Below are 21025 nucleotides of genomic sequence, written 5' to 3'. Positions count from 1 at the left end.
GGCCGGTTGTGATACAGCCCGGGATCAAACCAGGGTCTGTAGTGACACCTCTAGCACTGAGATGCAGTGTCTTAGACCGCTGCGTCACTTGGGAGCCACATATTTAACCCATTGTGATTGATATTTTGACCATTCAAACTTATCAATTAAACTATACTTTGGACTTTGTTGTTTCACAGTTTAGTTGTATTCTTTATTACAATCAGACAGGTTAACACGCACATTACAGTAGGTCTTCACTTTGGTCACTGTCCTCCTTTGCCCTGCCTTGAACAGTCAGTGGCATTGTCCATGATGTAGTGTCAATTGTCCTGGATGCATCCCAACAGTCTAAAGATGCTTTCTCTCCTCGTCTCCTCTCCTTCACCTACATCGGACAAGTGAAAGCAAGATGGCGAAGGGAAGGCACCCTACAGAAGCACCTGTTTGTGCCCCAATGCACCCTATTCCCTAATATAGGGCACTACTTTTATCCAGGTCCCATCAAAAGTAATGTCTCATGTAGGGGATAGGGCACTATTTGGGACACAGACCCTGTTTTCCACCAATTTTATCAGATCAATGTTATCAAAGGAAAGGAGACAAGGAGAGGAAGCGACTTTAGACTATTGAGACGCACCACTACTGTTGTTGGTTGTCGTCACATCCCCACCAGCCTGTTGCACGTGACCTTTGACCCTGAGTTTGTTACTTCCTGTTCGGTCCTAGCCCTCCTCTGACTGGCTAGAGAGCGGCAGTGGAGGTGGACGTGGAGGGGGTGGATGAAGGTGAGGAGGGTGAGGAGGGTCAGACCCACGTTCACCTGGAGGAGAGGAGAGGTGGGAAGAAGAACACAAAGATTGAGCCCCCCTTGTGCAGAGCCTGTGGTCTATCTGTTTCCCAAAACATCCTCTCCAGTACTCCAGCCATTCTACTTACTTAATGTATTACAGTTCTAGCACATCTGATTCCATCAATCTAGTCATCACCAAGCCACTCACTAGTTGAAACAGTTAGTTCTGGAATACACCAAATACGTAGAACAACAGCGGGTACTCGATGAGAGGCTTGGTAAACACTCAAAGGTATATAACCCTAGTTCATTACACAGGTATGAGGCCCCTACTGTTTTCTGTAGGAAAAATAAGTTGACTGACTGACTCACATAGATAGGGTCTCCATGCAGCAACTCTCTGATGAGGTGTAGAACAGGGAACTGGAGCAGCAGAACCACAGCTGACAGAGATGTTATCAGACCAGACAACTTACCAAAATGGCAGCCGGGAAACCTGGTGGGGAGATGAGAGGAAAAGAAGAAGACAGACGGATTAAACAACTGGATGACTAGTGGAGTTTTCTTTTGTTGAATTTAATTTATTTTGGGTAACAGACATATACAACAAACTGTACAATGTGGACCCAGAGGATATCACTTGAAAGTATTCATTAAAATGATTATTTACAAAGTGGTCCTCGATGGTAAAAGCAATAGTAGTAATGGTGGTCGAGGTAGGGTTAAATTGTGGTGGTGGGGCTGGAGGTGCTTTAGGATAGGAGACATAACACACACACACACAGTGTGAACGTACGCGATGGTGAGGAAGGCTTGGTGTCCACCATAGATGAAGGCACTGTTGAGGACTTGCAGGATGAAGGTGAGGTACTGAAGAGCAAGGAGAGGAGAGGAGAAGCAGACGTAGAAGAGGAGGCACTGGAGGGAGGTGAGGAAGAGGGAGAGAGAAGAGGAGCGCAGGTCGGCTTCTTGCTTCGTCTCTCCTTTCGGGAGAGAAAGGGGGAGAGAGAGAAGGGAGAGTGTGTCAGAAAGAGGTGGAAGAGAGAGTGAGTGAATGAGGGAGGTGAGAGGAAGAGAGAGGAGGAGCGCAGGTCGGCTTCTTGCTTCTTCTCCTTTGGGGAGAGAGAAGGGAGAGTGTGTCAGAGGGAGGGATGGGAAAGACAGAAAGAGGTAGGTGAGGATGAAACGTTGATTGAGATACTTATGACTTTCATTTTAACTGCTTGTTGCTTGGGTCTACTGTGTTTAAATAAATGGAGTCCATCTTTAACTACAGCTGTAAGCTTTTCCAGGACTTATTCACCATCTAAATCTACAAAGCATTACATGGGCTTGCTCCTACCTATCTTTCTGATTTGGTCCTGTCGTACATACCTACACCTACGCTATGGTCACAAGACGCAGGCCTCCTAATTGTCCCTAGAATTTCTAAGCAAACAGCTGGAGGCAGGGCTTTCTCTTATAGAGCTCCATTTTTATGGAATGGTCTGCCTACCCATGTGAGAGACGCAGACTCGGTCTCAACCTCTAAGTCTTTACTGAAGACTCATCTCTTCAGTGGGTCATACGATTGAGTGTAGTCTGGCCCAGGAGTGTGAAGGTGAACGAAAAGGCTCTGGAGCAACGAACTGCCCTTGCTGTCTCTGCCTGGCCGGTTCCCCTCTTTCCACTGGGATTCTCTGCCTCTAACCCTGTTACAGGGGCTGAGTCACTGGCTTACTGGTGCTCTTTCATGCCGTCCCTAGGAGGGTTGCGTCACCTGAGTGGGTTGAGTCACTGATGTGATCTTCCTGTCTGGGTTGGCGCCCCCATCTTGGGTTGTGCCGTGGCAGAGATCTTTGTGGGCTATACTCGGCCTTGTCTCAGGATGGTAAGATGGTGGTTGAAGATATCCCTCTAGTGGTGTGGGGGCTGTGCTTTGGCAAAGTGGGTGGGGTTATATCCTGCCTGTTTGGCCCTGTCCGGGGGTATCATCGGATGGGGCCACAGAGTCTCCTGACCCCTCATTTCTCAGCCTCCAGTATTTATGCTGCAGTAGTTTATGTGTTGGGGAGCTAGGGTCAGTCTGTTGTATCTGGAGTACTTCTCCTGTCTTATCCGGTGTCCTGTGTGAATTTAAGTATGCTCTCTCTAATTCTCTCTTTCTCTCTTTCTTTCTCTCTCTCGGAGGACCTGAGCCCTAGGACCATGCCTCAGGACTACCTAGCATGATGACTCCTTGCTGTCCCCAGTCCACCTGGCTGTGCTGCTGCTCCAGTTTCAACTGTTCTGCCTGCGACTATGGAACCCTGACCTGTTCACCGGACGTGCTATCTGTCCCAGACCTGCTGTTTTCAACTCTCAAGAGACAGCAGGAGCGGTAGAGATACTCTTAATGATCAGCTATGAAAAGCCAACTGACATTTACTCCTGAGGTCCTGACTTGCTGCACCCTCGACAGCTACTGTGATTATTATTATTTGACCATGCTGGTCATTTATGAACATTTGAACATCTTGGCCATGTTCTGTTATAATCTCCACCCGGCACAGCCAGAAGAGGACTGGCAACCCCTCATAACCTGCTTCCTCTCTAGGTTTCTTCCTAGGTTTTGGCCTTTCTAGGGAGTTTTTCCTAGCCACCGTGCTTCAACACCTGCATTGCTTGCTGTTTGGGGTTTTAGGCTGTACAGCACTTTGAGATATCAGCTGATGTAAGAAGGGATATAAAAATAAATTTGATTTGATTTGATTTGAAATCAATAAATGTATCAACCAATCAACAGTTATCACAAAGTGCAACTGCAGATCCACAGCCAGCAGTCAGGCCAGACTACTTCACAAAATGGCCACCTAACGACACATAATTAAGCAATAAGGCCCGAGGGGGTTTGAGGTATATGGTCAATATACCACGGCTAAGCGCTGTTCTTAAACACGATGCAACGCAGAGTGCCTGTGTACAGCCCTTAGCCGTGGTATATTGGCCATATACCACAAACCTGAGGTGCCTTATTGCTGTTATAAACTGGTTACCAAGGTTATTAGAGTCGTAAAAATACCCATGGAATACGGTCTGATATATCACGGCTGTCTGCCAATCTGCATTCAGGGCTCAAACCAGCCAGTTTATAATATAAATTATATAATGTATGTAAACTTTGTTTTAACTTCATTGTCTGTATTCTGTCTCTAAATGTTGTCTATCACTAGCAGCACCATATCACCAGGTAACATTGTGACTATGTGTTGTCTATCACTAGCAGCACCATATCACCAGGTAACATTGTGACTATGTGTTGTCGATCACTAGCAGCACCATATCACCAGGTAACATTGTGACTATGTGTTGTCTATCACTAGCAGCACCATATCACCAGGTAACATTGTGACTATGTGTTGTCTATCACTAGCAGCACCATATCACCAGGTAACATTGTGACTATGTGTTGTCTATCACTAGCAGCACCATATCACCAGGTAACATTGTGACTATGTGTTGTCTATCAATAGCAGCACCATATCACCAGGTAACATTGTGACTATGTGTTGTCTATCAATAGCAGCACCATATCACCAGGTAACATTGTGACTATGTGTTGTCTATCAATAGCAGCACCATATCACCAGGTAACATTGTGACTATGTGTTGTCTATCAATAGCAGCACCATATCACCAGGTAACATTGTGACTATGTGTTGTCTATCACTAGCAGCACCATATCACCAGGTAACATTGTGACTATGTGTTGTCTATCACTAGCAGCACCATATCACCAGGTAACATTGTGACTATGTGTTGTCGACCACTAGCAGCACCATATCACCAGGTAACATTGTGACTGTGTGTTGTCTATCACTAGCAGCACCATATCACCAGGTAACATTGTGACTATGTGTTGTCTATCACTAGCAGCACCATATCACCAGGTAACATTGTGACTATGTGTTGTCGATCACTAGCAGCACCATATCACCAGGTAACATTGTGACTATGTGTTGTCTATCACTAGCAGCACCATATCACCAGGTAACATTGTGACTGTGTGTTGTCTATCACTAGCAGCACCATATCACCAGGTAACATTGTGACTATGTGATGTCTGTCACTAGCAGCACCATATCACCAGGTAACATTGTGACTATGTGATGTCTATCACTAGCAGCACCATATCACCAGGTAACATTGTGACTGTGTGTTGTCTATCAATAGCAGCACCATATCACCAGGTAACATTGTGACTATGTGTTGTCTATCACTAGCAGCACCATATCACCAGGTAACATTGTGACTATGTGTTGTCTATCACTAGCAGCACCATATCACCAGGTAACATTGTGACTATGTGTTGTCGATCACTAGCAGCACCATATCACCAGGTAACATTGTGACTATGTGTTGTCGATCACTAGCAGCACCATATCACCAGGTAACATTGTGACTATGTGTTGTCTATCAATAGCAGCACCATATCACCAGGTAACATTGTGACTGTGTGTTGTCTATCACTAGCAGCACCATATCACCAGGTAACATTGTGACTGTGTGTAAATGTTGTCGATCGCTAGCAGCACCATATCACCAGGTAACATTGTGACTGTGTGTAAATGTTGTCGATCACTAGCAGCACCATATCACCAGGTAACATTGTGACTATGTGTTGTCGATCACTAGCAGCACCATATCACCAGGTAACATTGTGACTATGTGTTGTCTATCACTAGCAGCACCATATCACCAGGTAACATTGTGACTATGTGTTGTCGATCACTAGCAGCACCATATCACCAGGTAACATTGTGACTATGTGTTGTCGATCAATAGCAGCACCATATAACCAGGTAACATTGTGACTATGTGTTGTCTATCAATAGCAGCACCATATCACCAGGTAACATTGTGACTATGTGTTGTCTATCACTAGCAGCACCATATCACCAGGTAACATTGTGACTATGTGTTGTCTATCACTAGCAGCACCATATCACCAGGTAACATTGTGACTATGTGTTGTCGATCACTAGCAGCACCATATCACCAGGTAACATTGTGACTATGTGTTGTCTATCACTAGCAGCACGATATCACCAGGTAACATTGTGACTATGTGTTGTCTATCACTAGCAGCACCTTATCACCAGGTAACATTGTGACTATGTGTTGTCGATCACTAGCAGCACCATATCACCAGGTAACATTGTGACTATGTGTTGTCTATCACTAGCAGCACCATATCACCAGGTAACATTGTGACTATGTGTTGTCGATCACTAGCAGCACCATATCACCAGGTAACATTGTGACTATGTGTTGTCGATCACTAGCAGCACCATATCACCAGGTAACATTGTGACTATGTGTTGTCGATCACTAGCAGCACCATATCACCAGGTAACATTGTGACTATGTGTTGTCTATCAATAGCAGCACCATATCACAAGGTAACATTGTGACTGTGTGTTGTCGATCACTAGCAGCACCATATCACCAGGTAACATTGTGACTGTGTGTTGTCGATCACTAGCAGCACCATATCACCAGGTAACATTGTGACTATGTGTTGTCGATCACTAGCAGCACCATATCACCAGGTAACATTGTGACTGTGTGTTGTCTATCACTAGCAGCACCATATCACCAGGTAACATTGTGACTATGTGTTGTCTATCAATAGCAGCACCATATCACCAGGTAACATTGTGACTCTGTGTTGTCGATCACTAGCAGCACCATATCACCAGGCAACATTGTGACTGTGTGTAAATGTTGTCTATCAATAGCAGCACCATATCACCAGGTAACATTGTGACTGTGTGTAAATGTTGTCTATCAATAGCAGCACCAAATCACCAGGTAACATTGTGACTATGTGTTGTCGATCACTAGCAGCACCATATCACCAGGTAACATTGTGACTATGTGTAAATGTTGTCTATCACTAGCAGCACCATATCACCAGGTAACATTGTGACTATGTGTTGTCTATCACTAGCAGCACCATATCACCAGGTAACATTGTGACTATGTGTTGTCTATCACTAGCAGCACCATATCACCAGGTAACATTGTGACTGTGTGTTGTCTATCAATAGCAGCACCATATCACCAGGTAACATTGTGACTATGTGTTGTCTATCACTAGCAGCACCATATCACCAGGTAACATTGTGACTATGTGTTGTCTATCAATAGCAGCACCATATCACCAGGTAACATTGTGACTATGTGTTGTCTATCACTAGCAGCACCATATCACCAGGTAACATTGTGACTATGTGTAAATGTTGTCTATCAATAGCAGCACCATATCACCAGGTAACATTGTGACTATGTGTAAATGTTGTCTATCAATAGCAGCACCATATCACCAGGTAACATTGTGACTATGTGTAAATGTTGTCTATCAATAGCAGCACCATATCACCAGGTAACATTGTGACTATGTGTAAATGTTGTCTATCAATAGCAGCACCATATCACCAGGTAACATTGTGACTATGTGTTGTCTATCACTAGCAGCACCATATCACCAGGTAACATTGTGACTATGTGTTGTCTATCAATAGCAGCACCATATCACCAGGTAACATTGTGACTATGTGTTGTCTATCAATAGCAGCACCATATCACCAGGTAACATTGTGACTATGTGTTGTCTATCAATAGCAGCACCATCTTATTCTAATGCCCACACCGTCACCTGCCCTTAACGTCTATGATGTCACCCACCTGGAGCCAATGGCTTCCCCTTGTGTCTGTCCATGATGAGGCCATTCCAGGGACCACAGAGGACCCCACAGAGCTGGGTGAAGGCAAAGGCATTGGTGTACTGACTCACTGAAAGAAAGAGACAGAGAGAGAAGGTGGGGGTAGAGAGAGAGAGACAGAGACAGACAGAGAGAGCCAGAGAGAGACAGACAGAGATAGACAGAGAGAGAGAGAAGGTGGGGGTAGAGAGAGAGAGAGAGAGACAGACAGAGACAGAGAGAGACAGACAGACAGAGAGAGAGAGAGAAGGTGGGGGTAGAGATAGAGAACAAGAGACAGGTGGAGGGAGAGAGAGAGAGAGAGAGAAAAGAACAGCATTGAAAACCACTAAATTAGAGAAGTAGTCTACACAGAGGCAGAAAAATAGTTGTATTTGTGTTTTTCTGTTAGTTTTTACCCAGGGTCTGGTCTCTGTTGGCCAGCCGGTTGAGCATGGGGTTCACCGTGGCGATGAACAGGAAGTGACAGAACTGCATGACAGCCACCCAGACCAGGTGCCACAGGAAGAACCAGGACAGGACACAACTCCTAAAACTGGTAACTGAGAGAGAGAGAGAAGGAGGGGGGTGAATGACAGAGAGAGAGAGAGAGAGGGGGGTGAAGGACAGAGAGAGAGAGAAGGAGTGGGGTGAAGGACAGAGAGAGAGAAGGAGTGGGGTGAAGGACAGAGAGAGAGAAGGAGTGGGGTGAAGGACAGAGAGAGAGAGAGAGAGAGGGATGAAGGACAGAGAGAGAGAGAGAGAGGGGTGAAGGACAGAGAGAGAGAGAGAGGGGTGAAGGACAGAGAGAGAGAGAGAGGTGAAGGACAGAGAGAGAGAGGGAGAGAGAGAGAAGGAGGGGGTGAAGGACAGAGAGAGAGAGAGAGAGAGAAGGAGGGGGGTGAAGGACAGAGAGAGAGAGAGAGAGAGAGAGAAGGAGGGGGGTGAAGGACAGAGAGAGAGAGAGAGAGAAGGAGGGGGGTGAAGGACAGAGAGAGGGAGGGAGAAAGAGAGAGAAGGAGGGGGTGAAGGACAGAGAGAGGGAGAGAGAGAGAAGGAGGGGGTGAAGGACAGAGAGAGAGAAGGTGTGGGGTGAAGGACAGAGAGAGAGGGAGAGAGAGAGAAGGAGGGGGTGAAGGACAGAGAGAGAGAGAGAAGGAGGGGGGTGAAGGACAGAGAGAGAGAGAGAGAGAGAGAAGGAGGGGGGTGAAGGACAGAGAGAGAGAGAGAGAGAGAGAAGGAGGGGGGTGAAGGACAGAGAGAGAGAGAGAGAGAAGGAGGGGGGTGAAGGACAGAGAGAGAGAGAGAGAGGTGAAGGACAGAGAGAGAGAGGGACAGAGAGAGAAGGAGGGGGTGAAGGACAGAGAGAGAGAGAGAGAGAGAAGGAGGGGGGTGAAGGACAGAGAGAGAGAGAGAGAGAAGGAGGGGGGTGAAGGACAGAGAGAGGGAGAGAGAGAGAAGGAGGGGGTGAAGGACAGAGAGAGGGAGAGAGAGAGAAGGAGGGGGTGAAGGACAGAGAGAGAGAAGGTGTGGGGTGAAGGACAGAGAGAGAGAGAGAGAGAGAAGGAGGGGGTGAAGGACAGAGAGAGAGAGAGAGAGAGAGAAGGAGGGGGGTGAAGGACAGAGAGAGAGAGAGAGAGAGAAGGAGGGGGATGAAGGACAGAGAGAGAGAGAGAGAGAGAAAGAGGGGGTGAAGGACAGAGAGAGAGAGAGAGAAGGAGGGGGGTGAAGGACAGAGAGAGAGAGAGAGAGAAGGAGGGGGGTGAAGGACAGAGAGAGAGAGAGAGAGAGAAGGAGGGGGGTGAAGGACAGAGAGAGGGAGGGAGAAAGAGAGAGAAGGAGGGGGTGAAGGACAGAGAGAGGGAGAGAGAGAGAAGGAGGGGGTGAAGGACAGAGAGAGAGAAGGTGTGGGGTGAAGGACAGAGAGAGAGGGAGAGAGAGAGAAGGAGGGGTGAAGGACAGAGAGAGAGAGAGAAGGAGGGGGGTGAAGGACAGAGAGAGAGAGAGAGAGAGAGAGAAGGAGGGGGGTGAAGGACAGAGAGAGAGAGAGAGAGAAGGAGGGGGATGAAGGACAGAGAGAGAGGGAGACGGAGGAAGGGAGGAGGACACAGAGAGAGAGAGAGAGATGGAGGACGGGAGGAGGACAGCGAGAGAGGGAGAAACGGAGGAAGGCAGGAGGACAGAGAGAGAGGGAGAGATGGAGGAAGGGAGGAAGACAGAGACTGGGTGTTAGTTGGGGCAATATTCTATGATGCTTGTGTGGCTGTATGAGGTGTCTGTGAGTGAATGACGTTGCTCACTTTCTCAGTGCTTTTTAGTAACTTTTACAATATGTAGGACTATTTCATGCCAATAAAGCCCTTTATATTTATTTGAATTGACTGGGAAGACCAGGTTTCTTACCTCTCTCAGGCTGATCGGGTCTGGAAGGCCCTGCTTTGTCCTGCAACTGCAGCGGGGCACTCTCAGCCTTCTGTAACACAGCAATCTTCTGATATTTGGCATTCACATCTCCTTTTCTCTCTCCTCCTCCTCCGTCCTTTTCTCCTCTCTCTCCCCCTCTCCCCCAACGCCGGCCACCGCAGCTCACCCTGTCACAAAGAGCTGAGTCAGAGTCACCGCTTTAAAATCATGGCGGCGACAGTCCTTTTTGGCTTCCATAGTGGTCGGTCACCATGGTGACTGTTAGTCTGGTTGTGTGGTGTGGTGGTGCATCGTGGGAGTCATAGTTCTTCTGACCCGTAAGCGTATCTGTCGGGGAGTGGGTAGGGGATGTGGGTCTTGGGCATGAGGAAGAACGTCCGGAAGACGTGGATGACGCTGCAGACGGAGAGAACGAGGAAGGAGGAGTGGAAAGAGACCCCTCTTTCATACAAAAACTTCAGAGAGAGAGAGAGAGGAAGAGGGAGAGAGAGGGGGAGAGAGAAAGAGGGAGAGAGAGGGAGAGAGAGAAAGAGGGAGAGAGAGAAAGAGGGAGAGAGAGAGAAAGGAAGAGGGAGAGAGAGAAAGAAAGAAAGAGGGAGGGAGAGAAAGAGGGAGAGAAAGAGGGAGAGAGAGGAAGAGGGAGAGAGAGGAAGAGAGGAAGAGGGAGAGAGAGGGAGAGAGAGGAAGAGGGAGAGAGAGGAAGAGGGAGAGAGAGAAAGAGGGAGAGAGAGAAAGAGGGAGAGAGAGAAAGAGGGAGAGAGAAAGAGGGAGAGAGAGAAAGAGGGAGAGAGAAAGAGGGAGAGAGAGAAAGAGGGAGAGAGAGAAAGAAGGAGAGAGAGAAAGAAGGAGAGAGAGAAAGAGGGAGAGGTTATATACAGCATGTATGAATCCTTACTTCACCTCTTTTGATTATCAGTGATTACTTAAATCATTCATGTTTTTGCCTGAGCTAAATTTGCATCTGTCACAATGGAATTAAGCAGTCAGTCAAAGGTCAGATTAAGGAGAAGCAAATCATTAATGACCATTTGGATTCATGTTTCATCTAGAGGATGCTACATTTCAGTTGATGTAGTCCCTTCTGAAAACAGCAGGTGCTGACTGTGCAACAGTTCAAGCACCAGAAATCTGTCCCAAATTGAGGAATATTCAGGAACTCAGAAGGTTTTCAACAGTATAAACCCTCATTAAACCTGTCCCAAATTGAGGAATATTCAGGAAGTCAGAAGGTTTTCAACAGTAGGAACCTTCATTAAACATGTCCCACATCAAGGAATATTCAGGAAGTCAGGAGGTTTTCAACAGTATAAACCCTCATTAAACCTGTCCCAAATTGAGGAATATTCAGGAAGTCAGAAGGTTTTCAACAGTAGGAACCTTCATTAAACATGTCCCACATCAAGGAATATTCAGGAAGTCAGGAGGTTTTCAACAGTATAAACCCTCATTAAACCTGTCCCAAATTGAGGAATATTCAGGAAGTCAGAAGGTTTTAAACAGTTCAGACCCTCATTAAATCTGTCCCACAATGAGGAATATTCAGGAAGTCAGGAGGTTTTCAACAGTATAAACCCTCATTAAACCTGTCCCAAATTGAGGAATATTCAGGAAGTCAGAAGGTTTTAAACAGTTCAGACCCTCATTAAATCTTTCCCACAATGAGGAATATTCAGGAAGTCAGGAGGTTTTCAACAGTATAAACCCTCATTAAATCTGTCCCACAATGAGGAATATTCAGGAAGTCAGGAGGTTTTCAACAGTATAAACCCTCATTAAACATGTCCCACATTGAGGAATTTTCAGGAAGTCAGGAGGTTTTCAACAGTATAAACCCTCATTAAACCTGTCCCACACTGAGGAATAGTCATAAGGAAACCTGTCCCACATTGAGGAATAGTCATAAGGAAGCCTGTCCCACACTGAGGAATGGTCATAAGGAAACCTGTCCCACATTGAGGAATAGTCATAAGGAAGATGCTGTGTTACCTTGATGATGAGGAAGACAGCGGCGGAGGAGTCGAAGGCCCCGGCGTAGACCGATATGACCGTGGAACGGTGGCTGTCGAACAGGTTCCCCACCTTAAGAAGACAGAGGTGCAGAGATGACCACTAGTTTACCATCTGTTGACCAAATGCATGTCATGACATAGAGATGACAGACTGTAGCTTTGAAAGAGACCAACTTGAGCATTGGTGGTGTAGAACAACATTCCAGATGTGATCAGGCACGAGATGGCAGGAAACAGCAACGCTGACTGCTCTGTGTGTGAGAGAGAGAAGCAGGGGGTGGGTGGGGTTGTGGGGTGAGGACAAAGCAATAATTCTTAAAAAAAACAAAAAACGTCAATTAAAGACCGAAGGTCAAGACACGCTAACCGACATTTCAATATGTTATAAAAATACCTGGACTGGAGACAGTTATCAACAAGGTCCCCGTGGTGTACAGACATCTAGAAAAGAAGACACAGGCAGGGAGGGAGGGTGGTAGGGGCAAGGGAGGGTATGAGCATAGGTAGTTTTGTGATGGTTTGGTGTCATGATAACATTGATTTAGAGAAACAGTGCTTTTGGTTAGTATTCAGACCCCTTGACTAACCACACAGCCTTATTCAAAAAATATGTATATTTTAAAATCCTCAGCAATCTACACACAATACCCCATAATGATGAAGTCAAAACAGGTTTTAGAAATAAAATAAATACCTTATTTGCATAAGTATTCAGACCCTTTGCTACGAGATTCGAAATTGAGCACCGGGTGTATCCTGTTTCCATTTATCATCCTTGAGATGTTTCTACAACTTGATTGGTGTCCACCTGTGGTAAATTAAATTGATTTGGACATGATTTAGAAAGGCACACACCTGTCTATATAAGGTCCCACAGTGGACAGGTCATGTCAGAGTAAAAACCAAGCCATGACGTCGAAGGAATTGTCTGTAGAGCTCAGAGACAGGATTACGTCGAGGCACAGATCTGTGGAAGGGTACAAAGAAAATCTGCAGCATTAAAGTCCCCAAGAACACATTGGCCATCAATCTTAAATGGAAGAAGTTTGGAACCACCAAGCAATAATTCCTCAATAAAAAAATAAAACGTCAATTAAAGACCGAAGGTCAAGACACGCTAACCGACATTTCAATATGTTATAAAAATACCTGGACTGGAGACAGTTATCAACAAGGTCCCCGTGGTGTACAGACATCTAGAAAAGAAGACGCAGGCCAAGACTCTTCCTACAGCTGGCCGCCCGGCCAAACTGAGTAATCGGGGGAGAAGGGCCTTGGTCAGGGAGGTGACCAAGAACCCAATGGTCCCTCTGACATAGCTCTATAGGTCTTCTGTGGAGATGGGAGAACCTTTCAGAAGGACAACCATCTCTGCAGCACTCCACCAATCAGGCCTTTATGGTAGAGTGGCCAGACGGAAACCACTCCTCAGTAAAAGGCACATGACATCCTGCTTGGAGTTTGCCAAAAGGCACCTAAAGACTCTCAGACCATGAGAAACAAAATGTTGGCCTGAATGCCAAGCGTCACATCTGTACGAAACCTGGCACCATCCCTACAGTGAAGCATGGTGGTGGCAGCATCATGCTGTGGGGATGTTTTTCAGCGGAAGGGACTGGGAGACCAGTCAGGATTGAGGGAAACCTGAACGGAGCAAAGTACAGAGAGATCCTTGATGAAAACCTGCTCCAGAGTGCTCATGACCTCAAACTGGGGTGAAGGTTCACCTTGCAACATGACAATGACCCTAAGCACACAGCCAAGACAACGCAGGAGTGGCTTCGGAACAAGTCTCAATGTCATGAAGTGGCCCACACATGAATCTGATCGAAAATGTCTGAAGAGACCTGAAAAAAGCTGTGCCGCAATGCTCCCCATCCACCCTGACAGAGCTTGAGGATCTGCAGAGAAGAATGGGAGAAACTCCCCAAATACAGGTGTGCTAAGCTTGTAGCGACATACCAAAGAAGACTCAATGCTGTAATCGCTGCCAAAGGTGCTTCAACAAAGTACTGAGAAAAGGTCTGAATAACTATGTAAATGTGATATCAGTTTTTTATTTTGAATAGATTAGCAAACATTTCCAAAAAACAGTTTTTGCTTTGTCATTATGGGGTATTGTGTGCAGATTGATGAGGGGGAAAAACAATGTAATACATTTTTGGAGTAAGTCTGTAACGTAACAAAATGTGGAAAATACCATCACCATTGTCATCATGTAAACAGCCCATCTATCTACCTCATCCCCATACTGTATTTATTTATCTTGCTCCTTTGCATCCCAGTATCTCTACTTGCACATTCATCTTCTGCACATCTAACATTCCAGTGTTTAATTGCTATATTGTAATTACCTCACCACCATGGCCTATTTATTGCCTTAACTCCCTTATCTCACCTCATTTGCACTCACTGTATATAGACTTTTTGTTTTGTTTTTTTCTACTGTATTATTGACTATGTTTTGCTTATTCCATGTGTAACTGTGTTGTTGTATGTGTCGAATTGCTATGCTTTATCTTGGCCAGGTCGCAGTTGTAAATGAGAACTTGTTCTCAACTAGCCTACCTGGTTAAATAAAGGTGTTCTCAACTAGCCTACCTGGTTAAATAAAGGTGTTCTCAACTAGCCTACCTGGATAAATAAAGGTGTTCTCAACTAGCCTACCTGGATAAATAAAGGTGTTCTCAACTAGCCTACCTGGTTAAATAAAGGTGTTCTCAACTAGCCTACCTGGTTAAATAAAGGTGTAATTAAAAATTAAACAATTAAATAAAATCATTGTCAGCGGAAAAAATCTATAAACACACCTGTCTGTATCTGAAATGACAGCCTGTAATGGGAAATTATTGGAGAAATGATTTTCTTGTATTTCATTTTCTGTTGATATGGATTGATATGTAATAAACATGATTTTATGTGGGGGGAGACGCAGACAGATGCTTTCCTTGGGGGAGGGAAACAGGTGTTAACCATGTTTAATTAACCCTGTTAGTCTATAATTATCGGTTGGAACTAAGTACTGACCCACTGGAGAAAAAGTGGTTGAATCCATGTTGTTTCCACATCATTTCAAGCCAAAACATCGATGTAATGGACGTTGAATCAACGTGGAAAACGAATTGGATTTGACAGGTCTTCAACGTCAGACTATGTCATATATTGTCACCCCAAATGTTTTACTTAAATCCAACGACGTGGTGATTGTTTTGGTTTGTTATTGATTTAGCGTTGAATTCACGTCAGTTGACAACTCAACCAAATGTAAATGAAAACTAGACGTTGAACTGACGTCTGTGCCCAGAGGGGACGTCCCAACCTTTGACCTGTTTAACTGCCGGTATAAATGTCTGCTGGTGTTGAATGTGGTTCAGGTTTGGAACCAGACACACTGTGTCTCTGTGACACTGTGATTCTGTAGCAGCTGATGATGAGAATTCCTACAAGTCTCTCAGGCTGGTGTTTCCAGAATCTTCTGTGACAATGTGATTAACATTAGAAATGTTCTCTGCTTCTGTTCTGGAGGTTCTCCCTGAACTCTTGGAATAAACCAGATAGATTTTTGATAGATTTTTATCAACAACTGCTCTCCTTTTGGTTCACCTGGAAATTCATTTCACACCCTGTCCCAGTGCACTACTTTAGACCGGGGCTCATACTGTAGGTCTCTGGTCAACAGTAGGACACTAATAGGGAATAGGGTGCTATTTCAGACAAAGCCATTGTTGTAAAAACGACACTCACCAGTTAGTTGACCCCCAAAAATAAATGATGGGCAGCAATACATTTTTTTTTACAATAATAAAACATTCTCACGTGGCCAGGAGCCTGGTCGCCATGGTGCCGAAGTGGTCGAACAGGAAGCCCAGAGGGAAACGCAGGAAGTTCATGGAGAAGGAGGCGACGGTGAAGACCAGAGAGAACTGTTCATCTTGGCCACTACAGTCTGAGAGAGAGAGAGAGAGAGAGAGAGAGAGAGATGGTGGGATGTCGGAGAGAGAGAACTGTTCATCCTGTCTCCTGTCTACTACATTTTGAGACAGAGAAAGAGAAAGATGGAGGGCTGGGATTGGAGAGAGGGTGAGAAGGAAAGATGGATGGAGAGACCAGAGAGAACTGTTCATCCTGTCTACTGGTGTCTCAGAGAGAGAGGAGGGATGGGGGAGAGAGAGAACTGTTCATACTGTCTACTGGTGTCTCAGAGAGAGAGGAGGGATGGGGGAGAGAGCTTTTTGTGAGCTTCAGACGCTTTTGTGTGTGTGAGAAAGAGGTTGTGTGTGTGAGAAAGAGGTTGTGTGTGTGAGAGAGAGAAAGCGTGTGTGTGCGAGCTCATGACTCACCTGACTGTATGATGTTATCACCGGGCCGCTCCCCTGACAATGTGATAATGTCACCGGGGTCGGTGGCGTTGGCAGTGATGTCACAGAGGTCACTGAAGTAGCCGTCGTTCTTAAGGATGAACACCAGCGACGCCCAGCCGTACGCTATCCCCGAGAAACACAGGTTTTCAACGAATCCCGAGGCCACCGTCAAACTGTGGCGCAGCTTGGCCCCGCCCCCACATCCCAGCATGCTTGCTGCTGCCACTGCCGCTTACTTCCTGCTTCACTTTCGGGTTCCTCCTATGGGACTTTGTGTTGCTGGTCAGAGGGGTGGTGGTGAAGCTCGGTACTAGTAGTGGTGGTGGGTCCCTCAATTTCTGACGACAGCATTGGTGCCCCCTTTCAGCCCCAGGGGTATTTTTGGAAAGTAAGAGGAGATGAGGCGGGACTAGTTCCAAAATATGAAGTACTAAAATAAATGAGGGCAGTGAACCCCCCTGCAGCTAGTTTACCTCACACTTCACCGTGTTGATCTGCATTGACTAGAATTAGTAGAACATGAACACAAACTAGTAGACCTTGAATAGAACTACTGACAGCCTGACTGCCTGTTAGAGAACACAGGTGAGTCCGTCATGTTTACTACAACTGTGTCCCAAACGGCATACTATTCCCTATATAGTGCACTACCTTTGACCAGCCCTGGCCCTGGTAGTGCACTTCAGTAAATAGGGAATAGGGTTCCATCAGGAACTCGGCAGGATTAAAAAGCCAGTATTAACCTTAACCTTTCTTTCACTACATCTGGCACTATAGCACTAGGTTCTCACACACAGTACACACAGTACACACACACACACAGAGGGCACTGCTCCTGAAACTCTGTTACATAGTATTGCTATCTAACAGCAAATACACCGTTAACCCAGATACACTGGACACAAAAGCAAACATACTCACAAGATGCATACTATGCACACACACACACACACACACACACACACACACACACACACACACACACACACACACACACACACACACACACACACACACACACACACACTCTACCTGTAGAAGGGCCAACAGTGGAAGCCTCTGTCGTCTTCTCTCTCAGAACACAGTGTTCATCGTAGTTCTCTGGTCTCTATAGTACCACATAGTTCTCTCTGTCTGCTCACTGGTTCAACTCATCTGACTTACTCACTGGTTATAACTGTCTCACTGGTTCTAACTGTCTCACTGGTTCTAAAAGGCTCACTGGTTCTAACTGTCTCACTGGTTCAAACTGGTTCAAACTGGTTCTCACTGGTTCTAACTGTCTCACTGGTTCTAACTGGTTCACTGGTTCAAACTGGTTCAAACTGGTTCTCACTGGTTCTAACTGTCTCACTGGTTCTAACTGGTTCACTGGTTCAAACTGGTTCAAACTGGTTCACTGGTTTAAATTGCTTGCCTCCCTAAAAGGCTGTCCCCCCACCGATTGAAGCCAGGTTCCCAAAGTCCATGTTGTCGGCTGGAGAGAATGCCTCAGTGTGTTCCATGTTGGCTGGTGTCCCAGTTGGCAGTTTTATGCGGAGTCACTGACTGAGGTTGTGTCCTGGTTGCAGCTATGTGCAGGCTGACACAGGAAAGGCCTGACCCTTTATCAGACACATTATTGGCAGTGGCTGGAGGGAGGGGGGCGGGGGCTTCAGTGTGTCAATCATCCTCTACTTAGGCTCTCATTAGTTCATTGGAGTGCCTTTGCTCCTCCCAGTGGTGTGTCTGTCTATGGCTGTACCGTCCTTATCCCCAAAGATCCTGCTCTCAGACACACATGCAGTTCCTCTGTCTGCCTTCACAACAGTCCAACCAGACCAGAGGAGTGCTGTGAGCTGTGACAAGGTCAGAGGTCGTCTCATCTACTAGCCGCTGTCAGAACTAACAGCTAACAGGTTACAAAGGTTTACGTTAGTTCTGTTTGTTTACCTCAAGGTCTGGTCCATAGCATCTGTTTGTTTACCTCTGGCTCTGGTCCATATCATCTGTTTGTTTACCTCTGGCTCTGGTCCATAGCATCTGTTTGTTTACCTCTGGCTCTGGTCCATAGCATCTGTTTGTTTACACCTAGCTCTGGTCCATATCATCTGTTTGTTTACCTCTGGCTCTGGTCCATAGCATCTGTTTGTTTACACCTAGCTCTGGTCCATAGCATCTGTTTGTTTACCTCTGGCTCTGGTCCATATCATCTGTTTGTTTACCTCTGGCTCTGGTCCATAGCATCTGTTTGTTTACCTCTGGCTCTGGTCCATATCATCTGTTTGTTTACCTCTGGCTCTGGTCCATAGCATCTGTTTGTTTACACCTAGCTCTGGTCCATAGCATCTGTTTGTTTACCTCTGGCTCTGGTCCATATCATCTGTTTGTTTACCTCTGGCTCTGGTCCATAGCATCTGTTTGTTTACCTCTGGCTCTGGTCCATATCATCTGTTTGTTTACCTCTGGCTCTGGTCCATATCATCTGTTTGTTTACCTATGGCTCTGGTCCACATCATCTGTTTGTTTACACCTAGCTCTGGTCCATAGCATCTGTTTGTTTACCTCTGGCTCTGGTCCATATCATCTGTTTGTTTACACCTAGCTCTGGTCCATATCATCTGTTTGTTTACCTCTAGCTCTGGTCCATAGCATCTGTTTGTTTACCTCTAGCTCTGGTCCATAGCATATGTTTGTTTACCTCTAGCTCTGGTCCATAGCATCTGTTTGTTTACACCTAGCTCTGGTCCATATCATCTGTTTGTTTACCTCTAGCTCTGGTCCATAGCATCTGTTTGTTTACCTATGGCTCTGGTCCATATCATCTGTTTGTTTACCTCTAGCTCTGGTCCATAGCATCTGTTTGTTTACCTATGGCTCTGGTCCATATCATCTGTTTGTTTACCTCTAGCTCTGGTCCATATCATCTGTTTGTTTACACCTAGCTCTGGTCCATAGCATCTGTTTGTTTACACCTAGCTCTGTGGGTTGAGGTATGTCCTCAAAAATTGCATTGTATTAACACATTAATAATTTACCACCACATAAACTTTAGCTCAATAATTCCCACATCTGCAAATCAAAATGTGTTTACACACACACACACACACGCAAGCATGCACTCACACACCCCTGACGTAAAAATATTGCAGTCAGAGTGCAGTATAACTGCAGTGTTCTGCCAACACAGCGTCCAAAAATACGTTTTTTTTTAATGCAATAATTTCGCAGTGTAACTGCAGTTATCTATAATTACTGCTTCCAAAATACCAGTCGACTGCTGTTACTGCACTTATACTGCAGTTTCAAAACTGCAATCTTTTTTTGTAAGGGACATAAATGCATATTGCAACAATAACAGCTGTTGATAAGAGGTGTCATGATCAATGGCATATACATTTGCAGTTTTGAAAAACATTTGGTTTGAAGTAGGCTACTGTAGGCCTCGTTGAAATCCTGCAGACAGGTCTTTGGAAACATCAGTAAAGCTAAATTAGCATCATGAAGCAGCCTAATAAATATTCCCCTCCATATCGTCTCATTTGGTTTACGTTCAAATTCACATCACTAGGTTACATACATGAATAACCTACCTCGTTCTGATCTCTGTCAAATCGAACGGAGTAGGCCTAGACGAGGGTTTGTGAGACATCGCTGTTTTTGTTCTTTAGGTAGGCCTAGTTTACAATATACAGTTGAAGTGGGAAGTTTACATACACTTAGATTTGAGTCATTATAATTAGTTTTTCAACCTCTCCACAAATGTCTTCTTAACAAACTATAGTTTTGGCAAGTCAGTTAGGACATCCACTTTGTGCATGACACAAGTCATTTTTCCAACTATTGTTTACTGTAACGAATCTCTTCTTCGTCTGAGGAAGAGTAGTCAAGATGGGACCAATATGCAGTGTGGTAAGTGTCCATGTTCATTTATTAGAACTGAACACATAAAACAAAATAACAACGTGAATGAAAGAAACGAACCCGTTCTGTCAGGTGATACACACAAAACAAAATAACAACGTGAATGAAAGAAACGAACCCGTTCTGTCAGGTGATACACACAAAACAAAATAACAACGTGAATGAAAGAAACAAACCCGTTCTGTCAGGTGATACACACAAAACAACTACCCACAAATCATAGTGGGAACACAGACTACCTAAGTATGGTTCTCAATCAGAGCCAACGATTGACAGCTGCCTCTGATTGGCAGCTGTCAGAGCCCCCCCCCCCCCCCCCCCAGAATGGGGGCACCTGCTTACACATACGGCTTCGTCTGAATGTATCTATGCAGTGCCAATAGGACACCATCTACTGCCATTACTGTGTTACAGTACAGTGACACTTGTACAATCACAACAAAGGTCTTGGACTCTAACTCTGTTCCTCTCAGATGGAACCCTGGACTCTAACTCTGTTCCTCTCAGATGGAACCCTGGACTCTAACTCTGTTCCTCTCAGATGGAACCCTGGACTCTAACTCTGTTCCTCTCAGATGGAACCCTGGACTCTAACTCTGTTCCTCTCAGATGGAACCCTGGACTCTAACTCTGTTCCTCTCAGATGGAACCCTGGACTCTAACTCTGTTCCTCTCAGATGGAACCCTGGACTCTAACTCTGTTCCTCTCAGATGGAACCCTGGACTCTAACTCTGTTCCTCTCAGATGGAACCCTGGACTCTAACTCTGTTCCTCTCAGATGGAACCCTGGACTCTAACTCTGTTCCTCTCAGATGGAACCCTGGACTCTA

The 21025-nt window shown here is 45.5% G+C and overlaps 1 protein-coding gene across 11 annotated transcripts; it reads right to left on the bottom strand.

Moving 5' to 3' along the window:
- Nucleotides 1-164: 164 nt before the first annotated feature.
- On the bottom strand, nt 165-17952 carry LOC110498609 (equilibrative nucleobase transporter 1). Of its 11 annotated transcripts, none has more exons than XM_090210091.1 (13): nt 17324-17952; nt 16271-16651; nt 15747-15876; nt 12325-12371; nt 12105-12181; nt 11908-12000; nt 10237-10376; nt 9901-10088; nt 7917-8060; nt 7481-7588; nt 1569-1755; nt 1145-1268; nt 165-802 (listed from the first exon to the last, which is right to left on the bottom strand). In XM_090210091.1, the coding sequence occupies exons 2-13, from the start codon at nt 16500-16502 to the stop codon at nt 641-643; spliced, it is 1632 nt and encodes a 543-aa protein (XP_090066217.1). In that variant the 5' UTR covers nt 16503-16651; nt 17324-17952; the 3' UTR covers nt 165-640. The 11 variants fall into 11 exon arrangements, with proteins under 11 accessions (XP_090066217.1, XP_090066214.1, XP_090066222.1 ...); XM_090210088.1 differs by having other exon boundaries at nt 1569-1884; nt 17324-17924; XM_090210096.1 differs by having other exon boundaries at nt 16271-16414; nt 17324-17924.
- Between the last annotated feature and the right edge of the window lie 3073 nt (nt 17953-21025).

This window comes from Oncorhynchus mykiss, chromosome 19, assembly GCF_057628025.1.
Source record: "Oncorhynchus mykiss isolate SJ-2025 chromosome 19, ASM5762802v1, whole genome shotgun sequence".
Taxonomy (NCBI): Eukaryota; Metazoa; Chordata; class Actinopteri; order Salmoniformes; family Salmonidae; genus Oncorhynchus; species Oncorhynchus mykiss.
Note: the sequence above shows the minus strand (reverse complement) of the source record. Positions and strands in the feature narration are given on the sequence as shown.

Excerpts from the sequence above, each read along its gene's own strand:
- LOC110498609 (XM_090210088.1), bottom strand. The coding sequence starts at position 16,502 with ATGCTGGGATGTGGGGGCGGGGCCAAGCTGCGCCACAGTTTGACGGTG. Across the intron at positions 12,001-12,104 it reads TCTACACCACCAATGCTCAA|GTGGGGAACCTGTTCGACAG; the intron begins GTTGGTCTCTTT and ends TGTCTTCTTAAG. Across the intron at positions 803-1,144 it reads TGCATGGAGACCCTATCTAT|GTGAACGTGGGTCTGACCCT; the intron begins GTGAGTCAGTCA and ends CCTCTCCTCCAG.